The sequence below is a fragment of the Empidonax traillii genome, unplaced genomic scaffold, assembly GCF_003031625.1.
Source record: "Empidonax traillii isolate 1590-97213 ecotype Southwest subspecies unplaced genomic scaffold, ASM303162v1 scaffold39:size2480183, whole genome shotgun sequence".
In the NCBI taxonomy this organism is placed as follows: Eukaryota; Metazoa; Chordata; class Aves; order Passeriformes; family Tyrannidae; genus Empidonax; species Empidonax traillii.
Genome location: NW_020955232.1, coordinates 968,505 through 984,490, shown reverse-complemented (window position 1 = coordinate 984,490; position 15,986 = coordinate 968,505). Strand labels below are relative to the sequence as shown.

The window sequence follows — 15,986 nt, the reverse complement described above, 5'->3', positions numbered from 1 at the left end:
GTTTTCTAGGTTGTGCACGGGCTTTTGCTACCCAAGTCGGAGGTACTGATGTATCTAAATCCTCTGGGCAGCATGTCAAGCCATTATCTTTTAGAGGTGCTGCTTTACAGCTTGTTTCTACAGCTATAATTGCAGGAGGAAGGGACGCTGAAATGACAGTCAAAACAATGCTTTCATATGAAAGATTAGCCATTTCAACACCATGGTCCTTATCAGAGTTGCAGTGTATATTAATCACCCATTCCCCACTTCAGCTCCATTTGCTGCTGCTACAAAAGGGGATGACAATTTAAACAACCACTTCTGGAATACTTGGCTGGTGCACACAGCTTTGCTCTGAACAAGATGAATGAATCCATTTAGACACAATGGCTACACATTTTGCCATATCTTTATTGCACTTTTACCACGTTGCAAACAATTCCACAAAAATGCTGCAAAAGTAAGCCTAGAGCTGCTGAAAGCAGCTTTTTACCCATATATGTATATATTTACACAAAACTATCAAAAGCAAAATTGAAAAGTAGCAGCTCAGCTATGATAGTCTAGAAAGATAAGAGCTGCCACCTCCTTATGGACAAATAGTACAACTTGTCATTTTACATCACTTTGTAAAACCAACATTCAAGTATTCCTGTCAATGCACAATTAGTGAAATTCCCTTCTGGTAACCACTGTATTTATTATTATAATTATAATTATAATTATTATTATTATTATTTGCCTTTAAAGGTTCATAATGCCTTAACCCTTTAAATGCTGAGTAGCTGGGGGGAAAAAAGCATTCAATTTAAATAAGATACAGTGGATTAGAGCACTTAAAGGGTTAACACAAAATACTAAGTGGACTGTCACCACAAATAAAGTGTGAGTCACAAAACTATGCCATCCCTCTTAGTTAAATTTGGTAGGTAGGTCTGGGGTTTCATAGATATACCATATATAAATACAAAATATGAAGTAAAGGCCTCCTTTCTATACAAAAAAGGACAGGAGGTGTTTTGCTATCAGACTGTTGTCTGCCAATGATCTGAGTATTTTCTGAATCTTTTCATAATCTCTCTTCAGGAACTAATGAAAAGCATCACATTAGACTTATTTTTTCTTAATGAGCTAATCCTTTGCAGAGTCTACACTTTACCTACTTTGGGAACAATTATATCTCATTTCTGAATTCACTGAATTCACAAAGTGGCATACACAGTCTTTTGCAAGACTTATTTTTTTATTTTCTTTTTCTTTTTCCTCTTTGAATCTTCTTTACTCGGCTGGTAAAAACGTAGTCTTGCGATTTCACTACCTCTCGGTCGTAACAGTGTTAACATCAGTGTTAAAGTCATTTTCAACCACATTGTCATAACCATCCTTTTCTATACAGTCACTAACAGCCTTGAGGACAATCCGTAGCCGCCTGTCCATCGCCTCCAAGTGAGGCTGGTAGAGAATCGGAGCTATTTTATCTTTTAGCAAAGATTCTTTCATCAAGAGACTGAGTTTGTATTCCTCCTTGGCTAACAGCTGTAATCGCAGATAGGTAGACTTCCTGATTCTAGGAGAAAAAAAGGAGAAGAAAAAATGCAAATCAGTATTTTCATCACCGTTGGTCTTGACAGGGCTAAAAGGCTTATAGTCAGCACTGCATTAATAGTGTAAAAAGTGTATTATGTGATCTGAAATGATGAGAAACAGGCACTGTCACAGTCTTAAGGAGCAGCTGGCATTGTCACCTGGCCAGTGATCCCTGGGGGCCCTTAGAGGTGGAGAGGTTTTGGAGCACAGCTCTGTGCTGAAGTGAAGGCAGCCCTTCTGTTCCTCAGCTGGAAAAAGCACCAACTGGAGCTGGTGCAGCATTCACAGGGTCATGTCCACCTTTGGCAATGACACACATGGCACTGAGCAGGAGGATGGGTGACAGCAGTGGAGGCTCCTCAGGCTCACCCTGCAGGGATGCCCAAGGGCCCCCAGAGACACAGAGCTCATGCTGCATCTCAGTTGTGCAAAGCTGAAACTCTAAATGTCACCTGTCCTCTCTGAAAACCCCGGCCAGGGGCTCCAAGGAAAGCTGTGGTGAAGCACCTGAACCGACTGGGATAAGTTTTGCCACTGGACTTCCTCGGGTATTTTGTCTTAAAGCCTCTATTCTGACAGCTCATAACCATGCTACTGCAAGATCCTGATCTCAACAGAGCATTTAATGTGTCAGTGCTCAGGCATAGCTAAAGTCAGGCTCTGTGGGCAGGATCACACCATGTCCTCATCTCCATGGTGTGCAACAACAGATTCACTTGAACATTTTCAGTCCTGTTAGTGGAAACAACTGTGTAAACCAGGAAACAACTGCAGAGGTGAAACATACCTGCAGCACTGGTTTAAAGGCACCAATATGGAAAGTTCATCATGGGAATATTTTCCAAACCTATTTAAAGATAAGAGCAAGAATGTGACAAAAGTTGTTACCAAGACTCACTTTTTTCCTTCTTTCTGGCCCCCCCCCCCAAAAAAAAGATTATTGAAGATATTTACCCTCTTCCATTATCTAAGTGGATAATAAACGTTTCATTTCCAAACTTCTCAAAGGTTTCGTAGTGATGTCGATCCATGTTACCTATGGAATAAAGAGAAAAAAAGGGTCATTCTCACTCTGGTTTGCTGCTGAGCCTGCAGGTCAGGGCGATGCAAAGCCCCCAGTTCAGTGAGAAGCCCAGGGCTCCCCACACATGATGGCTGTGAAGGGCATGGAAAGGAATGGATTTACTGAGCTCATTGGCTTCTGCCATGGATGCCCCAAAGTGTGTGATGCTGGAAGATGGTGGAAACGAGCCCTGCTGCTCCAGCCTGGGGTCAGCACAGTGTGTGCAGCGGCCACAGCACATGTGATGTGCGAGGCTTGGCTTAGGGGGGGGCAAATGCTTCAAGCAGGGCTGTTAATCCATATGACTTTCCTGATACTGCATTCAGCTTTTTGAACCCTGACCAAACATCCTGGTTTTCCTCTATTAAGAACTTTGTCCAAATTTCTGACTGCCTGGAAGGCCAAAACAGTGTCGTGGCTCTAACATATGGATCAGGATGGCACTGCAGTGGTAGAGCTGCACAGCCCCCTTTGGGCACCAAGGCAGGCAGACGTGGGACCTGCTTTTTAAGGTCAGTGTGCAGAGTACTGGTGCCAAGCTATGAGTTTTGTCTTCATGGCAGGGGTCTGGAGCTACTTATAGATGCCACATATGGCTCCTGAGCTGTGACTTGGCCTCTCCTGCTGCAGCCTATTGCAGAAATCTCAGTGGGGGCAATGGCAGAGGATATGTCAACACTGGCACGTGCCCAAGGATCAAGTGTGTTGTAGGTTGGGAACTTGGGGGTGTATTAGCTACAGCAGAGGAGATTTCATATTAGAATGTCTCAGTGTTAGCCAATGACTAGGCTTGGATTGGGTCACTATTACCCAATTGTTAATAATTATTTTATTCTGATTTGGTTGCATAAGCAGATAAAACCTTCCTGATATATACCACAGCTTCCTCTGTAACAAAGCAATGCCTCTTCCCCTGCCTCTCCCTCACATTTTATAGAGCAAGGAGCAGAGAACACCACTACAGGATGAGAACAAAGCACCAGTAATGAGCAGTCTTTGCATGTGCCTCCAGGAGCCATACATTACAGTGGTAAAGCCCTCACTAAAGCAAACTGAAGCCCTTCACTGTTGTGAAGGAGACTGGCCTGACCTGCATTCATCATCACTCTGCATTTCTGAACATCTTTGTTCCTTTAATCTGCACTGATGGGAATACATAACCACATAAATCTGCATTTTCTCATAATCATCTAGGACGGCACATACAGTAAATGCAGCTTCAGCCATGCTTTAGCAAACTGCTGAGCTGTGCAAGCAGTGTAGAAAGAAATAGTTCTTATTCTAATTAAATGTTGCATTTAATTTTTGAAAGAGATGAAACATACCCATTAGGAAATCAAAAACTGTCATATCCATTATATCCAGAATTCTGGTCCCACTGTCATATGGGGGTGTTTGTTTAACCTCTTCACAATAATCTGGATCAACTTCCCATCTGGAAAAGGCAATATTTTGATATTTTACATGATATACAAAGCTTACTGAAAATTACAAAAAAAAAAATGTTATTTTGCACAGATCTAGTTGTATTATGTTGGACTGAGGGCAGGGTCAGGTAGAGGGAGAAAATTCTTCAGGCTGCTTCCAGCAATGCAGGCAACCGAGAAAGATTGTGACTGATGAAAAGGGAAGAAAACCACAAGATTGAAAACTATCTGGCTAATAGCTTCAGGATTTAGGAGACTAGCTGCACCATCAGTCATATGATGAAAACATCTCCGACTTGCTCAGGGCTGCTGATAGCAGTGAATCTTTCTCCCTCTGATAGGACTTGAGACAGGTCCCGTTGCATCTTGTCAGTGCCACTGGAGGTATTTGTCCCATGAGGGAATTATGCCATTGAAGGTCCTTGTGGGTTCAGGACCATAAGCTGGAGCTCCTGGCACATTAAGTGCCCTGTCCTTCCCAGGAGATGGAGAAATACAGGTGCTGTCCTAAGGCCAGGACAGCCAGGGCAGTGACTGCAGCACTATTTTCCCATTACCCTCCCTTTGCTCACCACTACTCACTCTGCTTTCTTGCGCTTGTGGTAGGAACGTCTCCAAGGGTTTCTCCAGGTTTTCCTTTTTGCTAAAGACAAATCTGGTAGGAAAGCAGCCAGGGACCCTTCAATCTGATCTGGTTTTCCACACAGGGCGTGCTCTGTTGAGCAGTAGTAGGAACATTCCCCATAGAAGCAGATGTTGTTGGCTGGCAAATAAAGGAAAAGAGTTATAAAACCTACCCTTAAATTAGTATTTGAGAATTCATAAAAGCACTGATGTATGTAAGAGCAGAAATAAATCCAAAACCCTGTTACCACACATACTTTTCTTCCACTGAAACCACTAGAAAGACATTAATTTCAGTGGCTGTGATCACGCCCTGTGCTGAGTTCTCTACAACTATTTCCAGTCTATTTATATCTTCCAAAACCACTTTTAAAAAAAATCCTTTTCTTTCTCCTTTTTTTTTTTTTTTTTTTTCCCCCCAGACTGATACATTCTTCGGGATCTATCTGTTACCCCAGGCTGGAACCCCAAATCTCACAGCTGAACAAGTGGCACATGCCCCAAATTAAGTAATTTTTCAAAACCTTGGTTCGTTTCTTTAAGAACAGAGAACATTTCATTCATTTGCTTATTGCCTTGTTGGTGTGACAAGAAATGGCAGTTTTAGTACGGAGAATTATTTACCATGCAGGCTCCCGTGGGGGTGTGTGTGTAGAAGGTGGAAATAGCACAGATGTAGCTCTGTCAGCACACATCCCAAACACACATTTCTTCCTCCACCCCTCACATTACTCCAACAGCCGCAGAGAAAGAATCTGCAGCAGGTTTTGGAGCTTGTGTTACCTCAAAACCTCCCCAAAACTGCCACCACCTATTTCTGTACCAACAGGAACACCCACCTCTTCGCAGGAACACCCTGCCCACGGGAATTCACTGAAGGTGAGAGAGAGCAGCTCATCCCCAAAGCCCACCAACGCAGGGCTATGAACAGGAATAGGAGCACACTGCTGCTCTTGTCAGTGTGCTACAACTCTTTTGACATTGCTTTATGCACATAAAATGCCATTAGAGGAAGAGTGTGCCCTTTCCTCATGGTAATGCATGAAGCTGAGAAGTCACATTGTGTCCTAATTCCCCACTAGGCCTCTAAATTCAAATATTATTTCTGAGCTCCTCTCCCTTTGGGCAGGCTCAGTATAAATGAGGCAGGAAGGGCTGGCAACAGAGGGAGGTGATTTTCTGCCGGCCACTGAAGAGCTGGTGGCTCGGAAAGGTAAGCTGATGGGTTTTCATCTCAGTGATACCCTGCAGCACGTGGCCCTGAACATCTCTGTGACATCCCCTTGGATCAAATCCAAACTTCAACCAGCCAAGTGTCCCATGGAGATGGTGCAGTGCTGGTGGAACACAGTGAGTCAAGAGGATAGGGAACAATACTGGAGTTTTTTACAAAAGGGAGAGATGAACACAGCAAGGAGCTGTGTTTGGAGAAAGAGAAGTAGGGGAACATAAGATCTCACGATGTTTTTGATTGTATTAAATAGCTGCATGATCTGTGACTGGCTGCTAAACATGGAATTACACCAAATAAGTGGACTGTAAGGCTGATGTGTTACTACTTGACAGTTTATCTCAGCTTTTCATTTCCAAGCCTCTATTGATGCCCATCAGATTTGTCCATGAAGTTGTGATAACTTTACTCTGGAGAAAGCCTATTCACATCCCTCTGCTGTGACTGACTCATAAGGGCCACCCATCCATCCATGCTCAGAAACAACTAACCCAAACATCTGTGATTTATATCCTTAAAAGAAATTATTGCAGATAAAATATTTCAAGGGGTTCCAGGCTGCCACAAGGGATGATTTACAAGAAATCACATGCAGATGCTGCTTGCTGCAGGTTAAAGTTGAAGAGTTAGGGAATATAGAGATCCCTTCTTTCCTGGGCACCAGCTGCCTCAGTGGGAAGGTCAGGTTTTCCCTGTGCTGCAGCCAGGGTTTGTGTTTCCACCGTGACCTGACTCCCACCTGGCAGCAGGAAGCCGGTGCTCAGTTATCTGCCACCATAACAGTTTTGTAAAGAGCAAAAGGCCCAGCAATGCCCCCCACCCTGCGCCATCACAGCCTCTGCTGCTCGCTATGTAAATCTGACCTTTCAAAAAAGGAATTGTATTAAACACAGCGTTTTGCTCAGTGGGAAGATAAATACTGTGTTTAATAGTTTGCTTCTGAATTTAACTTTGGGAACAATGAAACCCTGCTCTGTACTGTCAACGAAAGCAGCTGGGACTAATCATTTGACAGTAATCACACACCAGTATCCAGATAAATCTCGAGGAAGGCTCGGGGGCTGTGGCAGTGATGGTGTTTGCTGCTGCAGAGTGATGCAGGGAGCACGTGTGCTGCCTGCACCATGCCAGCCACTCATCCCGCTCATCCCTGCCGGGATCCTCCAGCTATTGATCTTCCCACAGAGCTCCCATTGCCTACACCCAGGCGTCCAGTCCTCCCAGCAATGACAAGATGCATCCTGTCATTAAGACAGTGAACTTGCAGTAAAACCAAAAGTGTATTTCTCACTGAGAAGTTATTTTCAGTGGCGAAGCTGTTTCTGCCAGCAGTTATTCTTCCTGTGGGCTCAGACCTACTCTCCACAGCTCCTGTCCAGTTTCTGGGGATAGTGCAGGTGAAATGATGCTGTATCTCAAGCTACTGCTAATGAAATTAACTGCCTTGATTGATACAAAATAGACATCTTAGTATGTCTACCCTAATTCTTATATACTGACAGTAAGATGAAGCAGCCTGAATCATCCGTGGAAGCATTCATTTTTAAGGTTTCTTAAAAATGTAGGGAAAAAAAAAAAAAGAGGTACCAAATATAGAAACCCACAGTTCTCATTTAAGACTTCAAGGTGCAGCAGCAAGGCTCTTTGAAACCTAAGTAGGTGACCCACATTCTGCACAGCAGGCTGAGGGTGAAATTCCAGCTAGAGACACAAGCCCAGCACTTCATGGCCATCCCATGCTGAGAGTAGGGTTTGGCTTTCTGAAGGCAAAGGAAGAGGGAAAGGGGAGATGAGCTCCCTATTGGAGCATGGTCCTTCTCCTCCCATTAAAATTGCCCAAACCATCTGTTCCTCTCACCGGATGAAGGTGTTTCTGTATAAGTACACCTGCAAAAGAAGAAACAGCCAGGAGTTTGTGCCCCTCCATAGTGGGTAGAAATGGCAACAGCAGCAGTGCTGGCAAAGCAGGCAGGGAAGGATGTTTATACTTGCTGAAATGTTCAAATGCTGTGAATTTGCAACGTGCAAACTCCTTCTTCATTACAAACCAAAATTGTTTCCCCAGAGCACAGGAAAGGCAAGAGAATCCCATGTTGCAAAGTCTGATTTTCATTATCTGAGGAGGAATGGCTACGATTCATAATGAAATGCAAAAATTATGGTCTGGTGATCGAAACTCCAACTAATTACAACAATTAAGAACCAGAGTGTCTGGGCATCATCCTGATAGCTGAACAATAGTTCTCAGGAAGAAAAGGAACAAGGGAGGATACCTTAAAGCAAATTGCTTGGCAGAGCAAATCTTTTATTGAGCTTTGCATGACTGTTAATAGAGGACATTTAGCAAGCCTGTGCAACTGGAATACTGGAAAGAATCCTGAATATTTACTAGAGCAATGCATGAAAAGATCTTTCTTTTACCTCCTCAAAATAATAGGTAATTCAGAATTGCTATTGTATGCTGAGAGAGGAAAAAGAATCCATAATCCCTTGGAATTGGTTAATATGAACAAAAACATAGTGCTTACTAGCTGTGTAACATTGATTTCTTTAAGCTGCTGCCTCAATTACTTCCAAAACGAAGGCTGACATCATTAATATGTCTCTTTTTTCCTAGCAAATTACCATTCATTTGTGGGAGTAGCAGGGCTACTGCAGTCTGCCCTACTGCAAAAGATGTAAAATTAATTTAAATAATTACTGACCTAATTCCATTTCTCATGTTTAAGTCCAAACTGCCTGGAAGAGCACTTTTCTGCAATCTGCTTCCTCTCTGAGTGCAGCCTAATGCATCAACTGACCTGCCTCTTCAGAGCCATCACCACTTTCCAGTGGAAGAAGGGATCCTGCTCGGCACTGTGCTCTGAAGCTACGACTGTCTGCAGCTCCCTGGCCCTGATTTCCATGGCTGATGGGACAAGGGAGGTGTCCCAGGTGTGGAAATGCAGTGAGGTTTCTTCCAACACATCCCCATGGTGGTCTGGGGAATAACACAGTGCAGTGATGAGCATCATCAGTGTCCACCCTCTGAGGGTTCCCACTGCAAACTGTGGGCTCTCAGCCCGAGGGAAAGAGAATTCTATAAAATCAATTTCATTTAGTGCTCCTTTAATTTTAAGAGAGGTATATGTGTGCATGGAGAGAGATATATTGCCATCACGACCATTAATTGCCACTGAGCACCTCTGGGGATAGAGATGCAGTGACAAAGCCACCTGAAACAGAGTCCCAGAGGGCTCTGAATAGGTGATCAGACTGGTTTGTGCAACTTCTCAGTTTGTGAACAGGTCTCCATCAAAACCAACTACCCTTCATCTGCTAGAGAGGACAAATCAGCCTTTTCCAGTCTTCCCCAGGCTCCCTTTTCCCTCTCCATCCTCACCTTTCCAGACCACAAGTCTCACCCCTGCACCTGACTCTTCCATCTCTGCCCTCAATCTGCTGCTTGAGCTGCCTGCTAGGCTTGTGAAGTTGTTTCTAAATGCTTAATTTAGGATCTTTATTATTTTTTCATTAAGCATTAATTAATGTCTGCCTTCTAAGGTCGGTATGAAATACAAGACAGAGGTTGGGCATATGTTAATGAGAATCTGACTAATTAAACTGGGGACTTGTAGGGAAGAACTCTGACAAGTAACCAACAGGATTTAAGCAAAGTATATTGATTTAGGAAATGTAAAAGGGAAAGAAAAAATTAATTGCTTAAGCATTTTATTCTCCAGAAAAGCCTGATTCATAGTTAATCAAGTATTTTAATTGACTTTATCTGAGTCCTCTAAATAAATTTGAATAAAGGATTATGCTTGGATCATCCCTTGGATGTCTGGAATTTCATAATGACAAGATAAAGATCTTCATCCGAACTGGCAGCCTTAACTCTGTGTTGCCCTGCTCTGGCTGCTGTAAGCTTCTCAGTACTTGAGAACAGTTTTGTAATTCTCAGAAATCATTGAAGTTTGCCCCTAAGCCTTGAAATATAATGTGGGAAGATTAAAAATCAAGCAAACCTACTAATCCATGTCTTACTTACCAAAATGGGAATAAAATGACTTATGTTTTAAATGAGCCAAAGCACCTTGTGCATGTAGACAGTCACAAGATTTTTTTGCCATCTTTTGTGTGTGATTATTTGCCTACAAAAAGCCAAGTCAAAAAAAAAAAAAAGTAGAGAGAGAGACAGAGATAGAGAGGGAGGAAAAGCAACTGATGCAAATACAAAAATGTCTGCCCATTAGGTTTGGTGAACGAACATGCACTGTCACCGTGTACTGTCACCATGTAGTGTCACCGTGTAGTGTCACCATGTAGTGTCACCGTGTAGGGTCACTTCTGTCACCGTAACTGTGCAGGTAAAATTGGAGTGCTCATAATACGGGGCAAGATGAAACCTTCTGTAATTATGTAACATATTTTACGAGTGAAGTTACTCTAACAAATAACTGTCTGCTCAACTGCGTCCTGCAGAGCTGAACACAACTTCGAAGCTAAAAATAACAGCCGTAATAATGACTTTATTTGGGATCAGAAAAGTGTGATAAACATTTTAAGAGTGAAAGCACTGCAAAGACAGGGCTCTGGTTTCTCACTGATGGCAATGAATTGCAGTTAAATTGAGAGAAACTGTAATTAAGTCTTCGGATCTTGACTTTAGGGATCTGGGATAAACAGCTTCTGGCCAATCGCACACGGAGCAAGGGAGAGACCTCTGGAGGTTTCTGCTCCAGATTGCCTCTTACACAAGTCACAGCCTGAGTTCAGCAAAGCATATTGCATGCAGCTGAAACAATGTGAGTTGAGCTACTGGAACACAGCACTATGCTTTAAGTTGAATGTTAACCTACATATTCCATAGGTAAGAACAAAGTGAAGCGTTATTTTCGTGCCTTAACTCAAAGCTCTAATTTCTCCATCTCAACATCTCATGTGCTATGCAGAGATGCTGATACTTTTTCCCACCCTTCGCCCATTTTTCCCCATTCCAGTTGTGCCTTTTGGTGAGCAGGGCACAGTTTTATTCTGTGTTTGTAAAATTCCCACACTGTGGAGCTCCATCCCTGACTGGGTCCACAAGATGTTGGAAAGAGTGAAGAGTAATAGAGAGTGGTATTGGTTTCTGGGTCAGCCCTCTAAGCAAGAGTGAGGACTGGGGACAACTCAGGTCATTTCTAGCCTGCCCTCTGCCCAGCAGAGATTTCAAGCTGGAGGCAGGATATGTCATATAGCTATTTCTTGATTTTTTTTTCCCCCCCAAACTCCTGTTGGAATAAAACCTAAATGATTCTGAGAAAATTAGGTTTTGGTCCTCCAGTCAAAACCAGAAATAAATGCATCTGACCAATAGAAGTGACAGATCACACTGCAGTAGGAAAAAGAGTCTAAATAACTAATGGGCCAGGTAATAAGGTTTAGGGTAAACTGAGAGCAACAGAAAAAAATTGCTTTAGAAATTGTTCTACATAAAACATTTGTTGAATACATTGCTTTGGAGAACATAAAAGCCTGTCTCTGAGGATAATTTGTCAAGAGGAAAAGGCAGTCAGTTCAAAACAATACAGCCTTCTTTGCAAGCTATGTCTCCACATTTATTTTTATTCAAAAGGTCTAGGAGACAGTTTTATTAGAAATATCTGAGCAATTAAGCAATCTACACATCGTTCCCTTAAGTGTCTGTTCGGCGGGATAGAAAGAATATAGTGTTATTTCCAAGACTACCTGGTGAGATGAAAAATGTTCTCCACAGCTTCTTGTCACGAGTAACATCTCGTATTTCCCTTGTCATGTTAACCAGTCTACCTGCAACTGGTGGCACACGACGGAAATCCAGGATCCTGGAAGAGGAAGAAAAGAGGTAGTTTATGTAAAGGATTAAAATGTAATGATAGTCTTAGGTTTTAGGAAGCTTCATTACACTCTGAAGGCACATTCATCTGTGGTCTTTAAGGAGCAAAAAGCCCATCAACTTTAAACTGGATAATCCTTCATATAACATATTACAAAATATGTCCTGAATGTGATGAGCTCTGACTTGCCTACATAGTATGGAGCAAAATTCAAAAGGGTATGGGGGGCATTGTTCCTGATAAAAATGAAGACACATACGACTCCAGACACAAGAGACAGTGGAAATTTATTTTTTCACTTTGTGCTACTTCATGATTGTTATGACATGCATTTTGCTCACCAGTTTTTTAAGTGACTTGGGGAATGGGATTTCAGCCCCTTTCTTCCATAAACACCATGTAATTCTTTTTCTGACAGTCTTAGTATGTGTTTGATTTATTTCCTTCTGCTTCTTTCTGTTTTAATACCCTTACACCAACCTAAACAATCTCCTTGAGACTAAAAATTTTCCCACAGGCAAAGGCTGGGAGAAGAGGCTCTTTCTACCCCAAACTCCCCTGCCTTAATAGATCATAAAAAACTCCCTACTAAGCACTGCTATTAGATACAGTAAAACAGCAAAGGCCCCATACGAAGTCTCCCCATAGGCAGGGTTTTTATATCCGCTGTCTGCTGTTCAGATTTTCTACATTGGGTAGCAACTGCTTTTCCTGCTTAGTGTGTGAATATCTAACATACCCCCCGTAGGAACTCCACTAATGCTTTTTTCTACAGCACCATCTGCTTAAAATGGCAATATAAAACACAAATCAGAAGGGATCAACACCAAGGTCAACAACAATAAAAAAGAGAAGATCCTTGAAGGATCTCATCAGGATGGCTCCCAACAGCAAATCCACCCTGTGCCATCAACTGACAGGTTCCCATACCCCAACTGTCATCCCAGAGGGCACCAGTACTACATAACCCCCCAAATAATTTGTTGTCCCAAAGCTTCAAGCTTTTGAAAGGACGTTTCTCAGCACTTCACAGTGTAAAAGACTCTCCAGTTCTGACTCAGCCTGTGAAATGCCATTGTTTCTAGCCCCACTGTTAATTACTAATCATTAATTCCCATCCCTAATCTGGGCAGGTTGAGAGGGCTGCAGTCCCTTGCCAGTCTTGGTGTATCCACCATCCCCTGCACTAACTCTGGCTGGGGGGGACATTTTCAGCTGGCAGGACCATAAGATGACACCAATGCCCTCTCCTTCACACGAACTTGTGGCCAAAATGTACTCCTGAGGGGGGAGAGTCCCAGCTTTTTGCTGTGAAACCAGAACTCACCTCGATTACTCCCCTCTGAATACTCACACCACTCCCCACATCTCACTCAGATCTCTGTGCCCTGGAGCTAATTGGGGTGAGCCAGGCTCCCTTCACACTTACGTGACACATTCTCCCAGAGATGGATCCTCTCCATATGTACTTCGAGATCACAGGGGAAATTAATTTCTCATCTTCCCTTCAATATAACTTCTCTTTCTTTTTGAGAATTACTTATTGCCAGGCTTCTCATTCCCAGAGCAAGTCGCATTTCCTAATTATTAATCTACCCTTTCATCAGTTGCCATTTCATTTATTCATGGCATTTGCCCACCTTTGTTCGACTTTCCACTTTTTAAAAGTAATTCAGTTACAGGGCTGGCCAAGTGCAGCAACTTATCACAATATTTCCCCTTTTCTTCTAATGCAAATCCGTTCTACTTGCCTGTCCAGATGAAATGCTGCTATTTCTGCATTATGTCTCTCATAGTCTGAGAAATAAAAAAAGTCAGGCGGGGTTTCTTGTTCTCTGGTTTGCCTGCAAAGGAAAACAAGGAAAGTGTTTTAATGAAGGGTTAGCATTTCTAAGGAGCAGTGCTCAGTCATCAGCATGCTATTCAGGAGTTCAGAATTGTTTGCTTAATGGAAGACCTTTAAATACCTCATGTGTGCATTATTTGCCATGCAGCCTTCATTTTATCTTCTTTTTTAAACTACTGTAACCAAAAAATGGGAATTCAAGACTTGTGCACACAGTCTGCTGTCACAAAGCTGTTCCACTCAAGATTCTCGCTCTATTTAACAAGATCTGTTTTATCACTCTCAAACATTTCATTAGTGATAGCGGTGAAGACAATGTCATTTCATTAAATTATCATTAACTGTGATTATGAAATTTCCAAAAGTAATAACATTTTTCTTTCATCTTTGGCAGCCACGCAGCTCCTATCTAGAATATGCCTCTCCTTTTGTATTTCTTGGAGCCCAAAATGACATGTTTTTCCCATTTCAGAAGAAATGGGATCATTGCAGTTTGACGGCCAGGACACGTCATGTTTCAAAGAACATTAACAAGAATGTGCTTGAGAGAGGATGCAGAATTTGTTGTTTCTTCAGTTTAAGAACCAGTAAAAATTGTCATTCTGATGGAAATAGAAAGGGTAAAGCTTCCACACTGCACTCCATGGGAAATACAAAGCTCCATGTAAGACAGAAGAAAATCTCTGTCTCACTTGAGGCAATTTTAGACCTGATGGCTTTTGGATGGAACACAACTCGGGCAGTTGATCAGTACAATGTCAGGGTCCCACCTCAACCTGAGTTATGCCCTGTTTTGAAGTCTTCAGTGGGAGATAAGCACAGCAAAGCTGTCTGCAGAGCATCTGCAAGGGAGGACAGTTCCCCAGAAGAGGAAAACAAAGCTCTTTTTCATTCCCCACTGGCACAGGTGGCCCAGCTGACAGCTCATGCGTCACTCCTGCTACCTGCTGGCAATTAAAATACAGCTTCTGCATGGGGGCCCTTGGCACATCAAAGGCTTTGGGGTGGTGCTGGTGCACAGCTCAAACCTCCGGAGAATTTGCAATAAGTCTTAATTATGGGGTTTGTTGGGAAACCAAAGCTGTGTCCACCCACGACTGTGACTACCAGAGATGGTATCTGCCCACAAGCTCCCCTGGGGCTCTCCACATTGCTGGAGAAACCGGTGAAGTCTTGTGGGTTTTGGCTTTAAGAAGACTTTGCTATGCACCCAAATGGGTTTGAAAGTGTGATATTCTTTCTCAGACATTCTTTCTTACATTAACATCTTGGCAAGGCACTCGAATTTGCCCTAAATGATGAACAATTGCTACCACAAAGACAACATCAAGGTGCTGTCCAATGTAAGTCAAGGTCAGAGTGGCCTTAAACACCCCAGTGACACTCTGGCCAAAACAGCACTGACCACTGTGACAGTAGTGGCCACAGAGGCGGCCAACACGTGGCAGAAGTCCTCCTAGGACACTGCTGTGGCCAAAGGGTTCACAAGGACACAAGCCAAAAGTGAGCCTGGCATATAATAAAAAGTAGTATTTTGCTTTGTCTCCATAACAAATGCAGAAGTGGAGGGAATGAGCACACCCACAAAGAGGAATACAGGAGAGCAGAACCTCTGGCACAGCACACAATGCACCGCACAGTCAAGGCAAGAGTTGGGAGAGCTGCAACCTCACCTAAAGAAATGCAGGAATGAGCCCTGAATATAAATTCTAAGAAAAAGATTAACAGATTTCTGCTAGGCATAAAATTACATATTTGTACATAACTTTCCCTCTCATTCAGATTTTAAAATAGTTGATTTCTTTAACAAGTCAAAGAGAGAAAGATTCAACCCAAGATTTTGCAAACTTTACACATATCAGCACAGCTGATAAGTTGCAGAAAATATTACTAATTAGCTAATCAATGCCATCTGCTTTTTATCTCCCAAATACTTTAAACATATCACGGCTGTTCCTTTACAAGAAAATCCTGCTCCAGAAAATCAGACTTCAGTAAGAGCTAGATCTCAATCTTGCAAGCACAGCCATACCCCCAGCCCAGCTCCCCTGCAGTCAGCACATCACCACCAGGATTGTCCAGCTGCTCTAATTCCCTTTTACTCCCTGCCATCCCCAGCAATGTCTGGGGATATTATATATAATATGGGGGATATTATTCATTTGGGAGTTAAGTACAGCTGTCCTGCAGGCTTAGGCTTGTTTGTACATATTTTTCTGCTGTCATAATGTGTTATTAAGTTGTAGCAGACCCTCCTAGGAAATCACGGGATTGATTGTCCAAAAACCTTCAAAACTGGACACCAAATCCACAGTGAAATGTAGACAATGGAAATGCCGGTATTTTTTGAACCTGATGACACATCATGAACAAACTCCCAAGTTAC

The 15,986-nt window shown here is 42.7% G+C and overlaps 1 protein-coding gene across 1 annotated transcript in view; it reads right to left on the bottom strand.

Annotated features, from left to right (window-relative positions):
- Positions 1 to 373: 373 nt before the first annotated feature.
- The window catches only part of FAM20C (FAM20C, golgi associated secretory pathway kinase), a 58,018-nt gene continuing 42,405 nt past the window's right edge, over positions 374 to 15,986 (bottom strand). The window contains exons 5-11 of the mRNA XM_027878180.1: positions 13,506 to 13,598; positions 11,627 to 11,742; positions 4,642 to 4,822; positions 3,958 to 4,067; positions 2,524 to 2,605; positions 2,357 to 2,416; positions 374 to 1,549 (exon numbers count right to left, since the gene is read on the bottom strand). Coding sequence (XP_027733981.1) covers positions 1,297 to 1,549; positions 2,357 to 2,416; positions 2,524 to 2,605; positions 3,958 to 4,067; positions 4,642 to 4,822; positions 11,627 to 11,742; positions 13,506 to 13,598 — 895 coding nt within the window. The 3' untranslated portion in view covers positions 374 to 1,296. The remainder of the gene's footprint in view (positions 1,550 to 2,356; positions 2,417 to 2,523; positions 2,606 to 3,957; positions 4,068 to 4,641; positions 4,823 to 11,626; positions 11,743 to 13,505; positions 13,599 to 15,986) is intronic.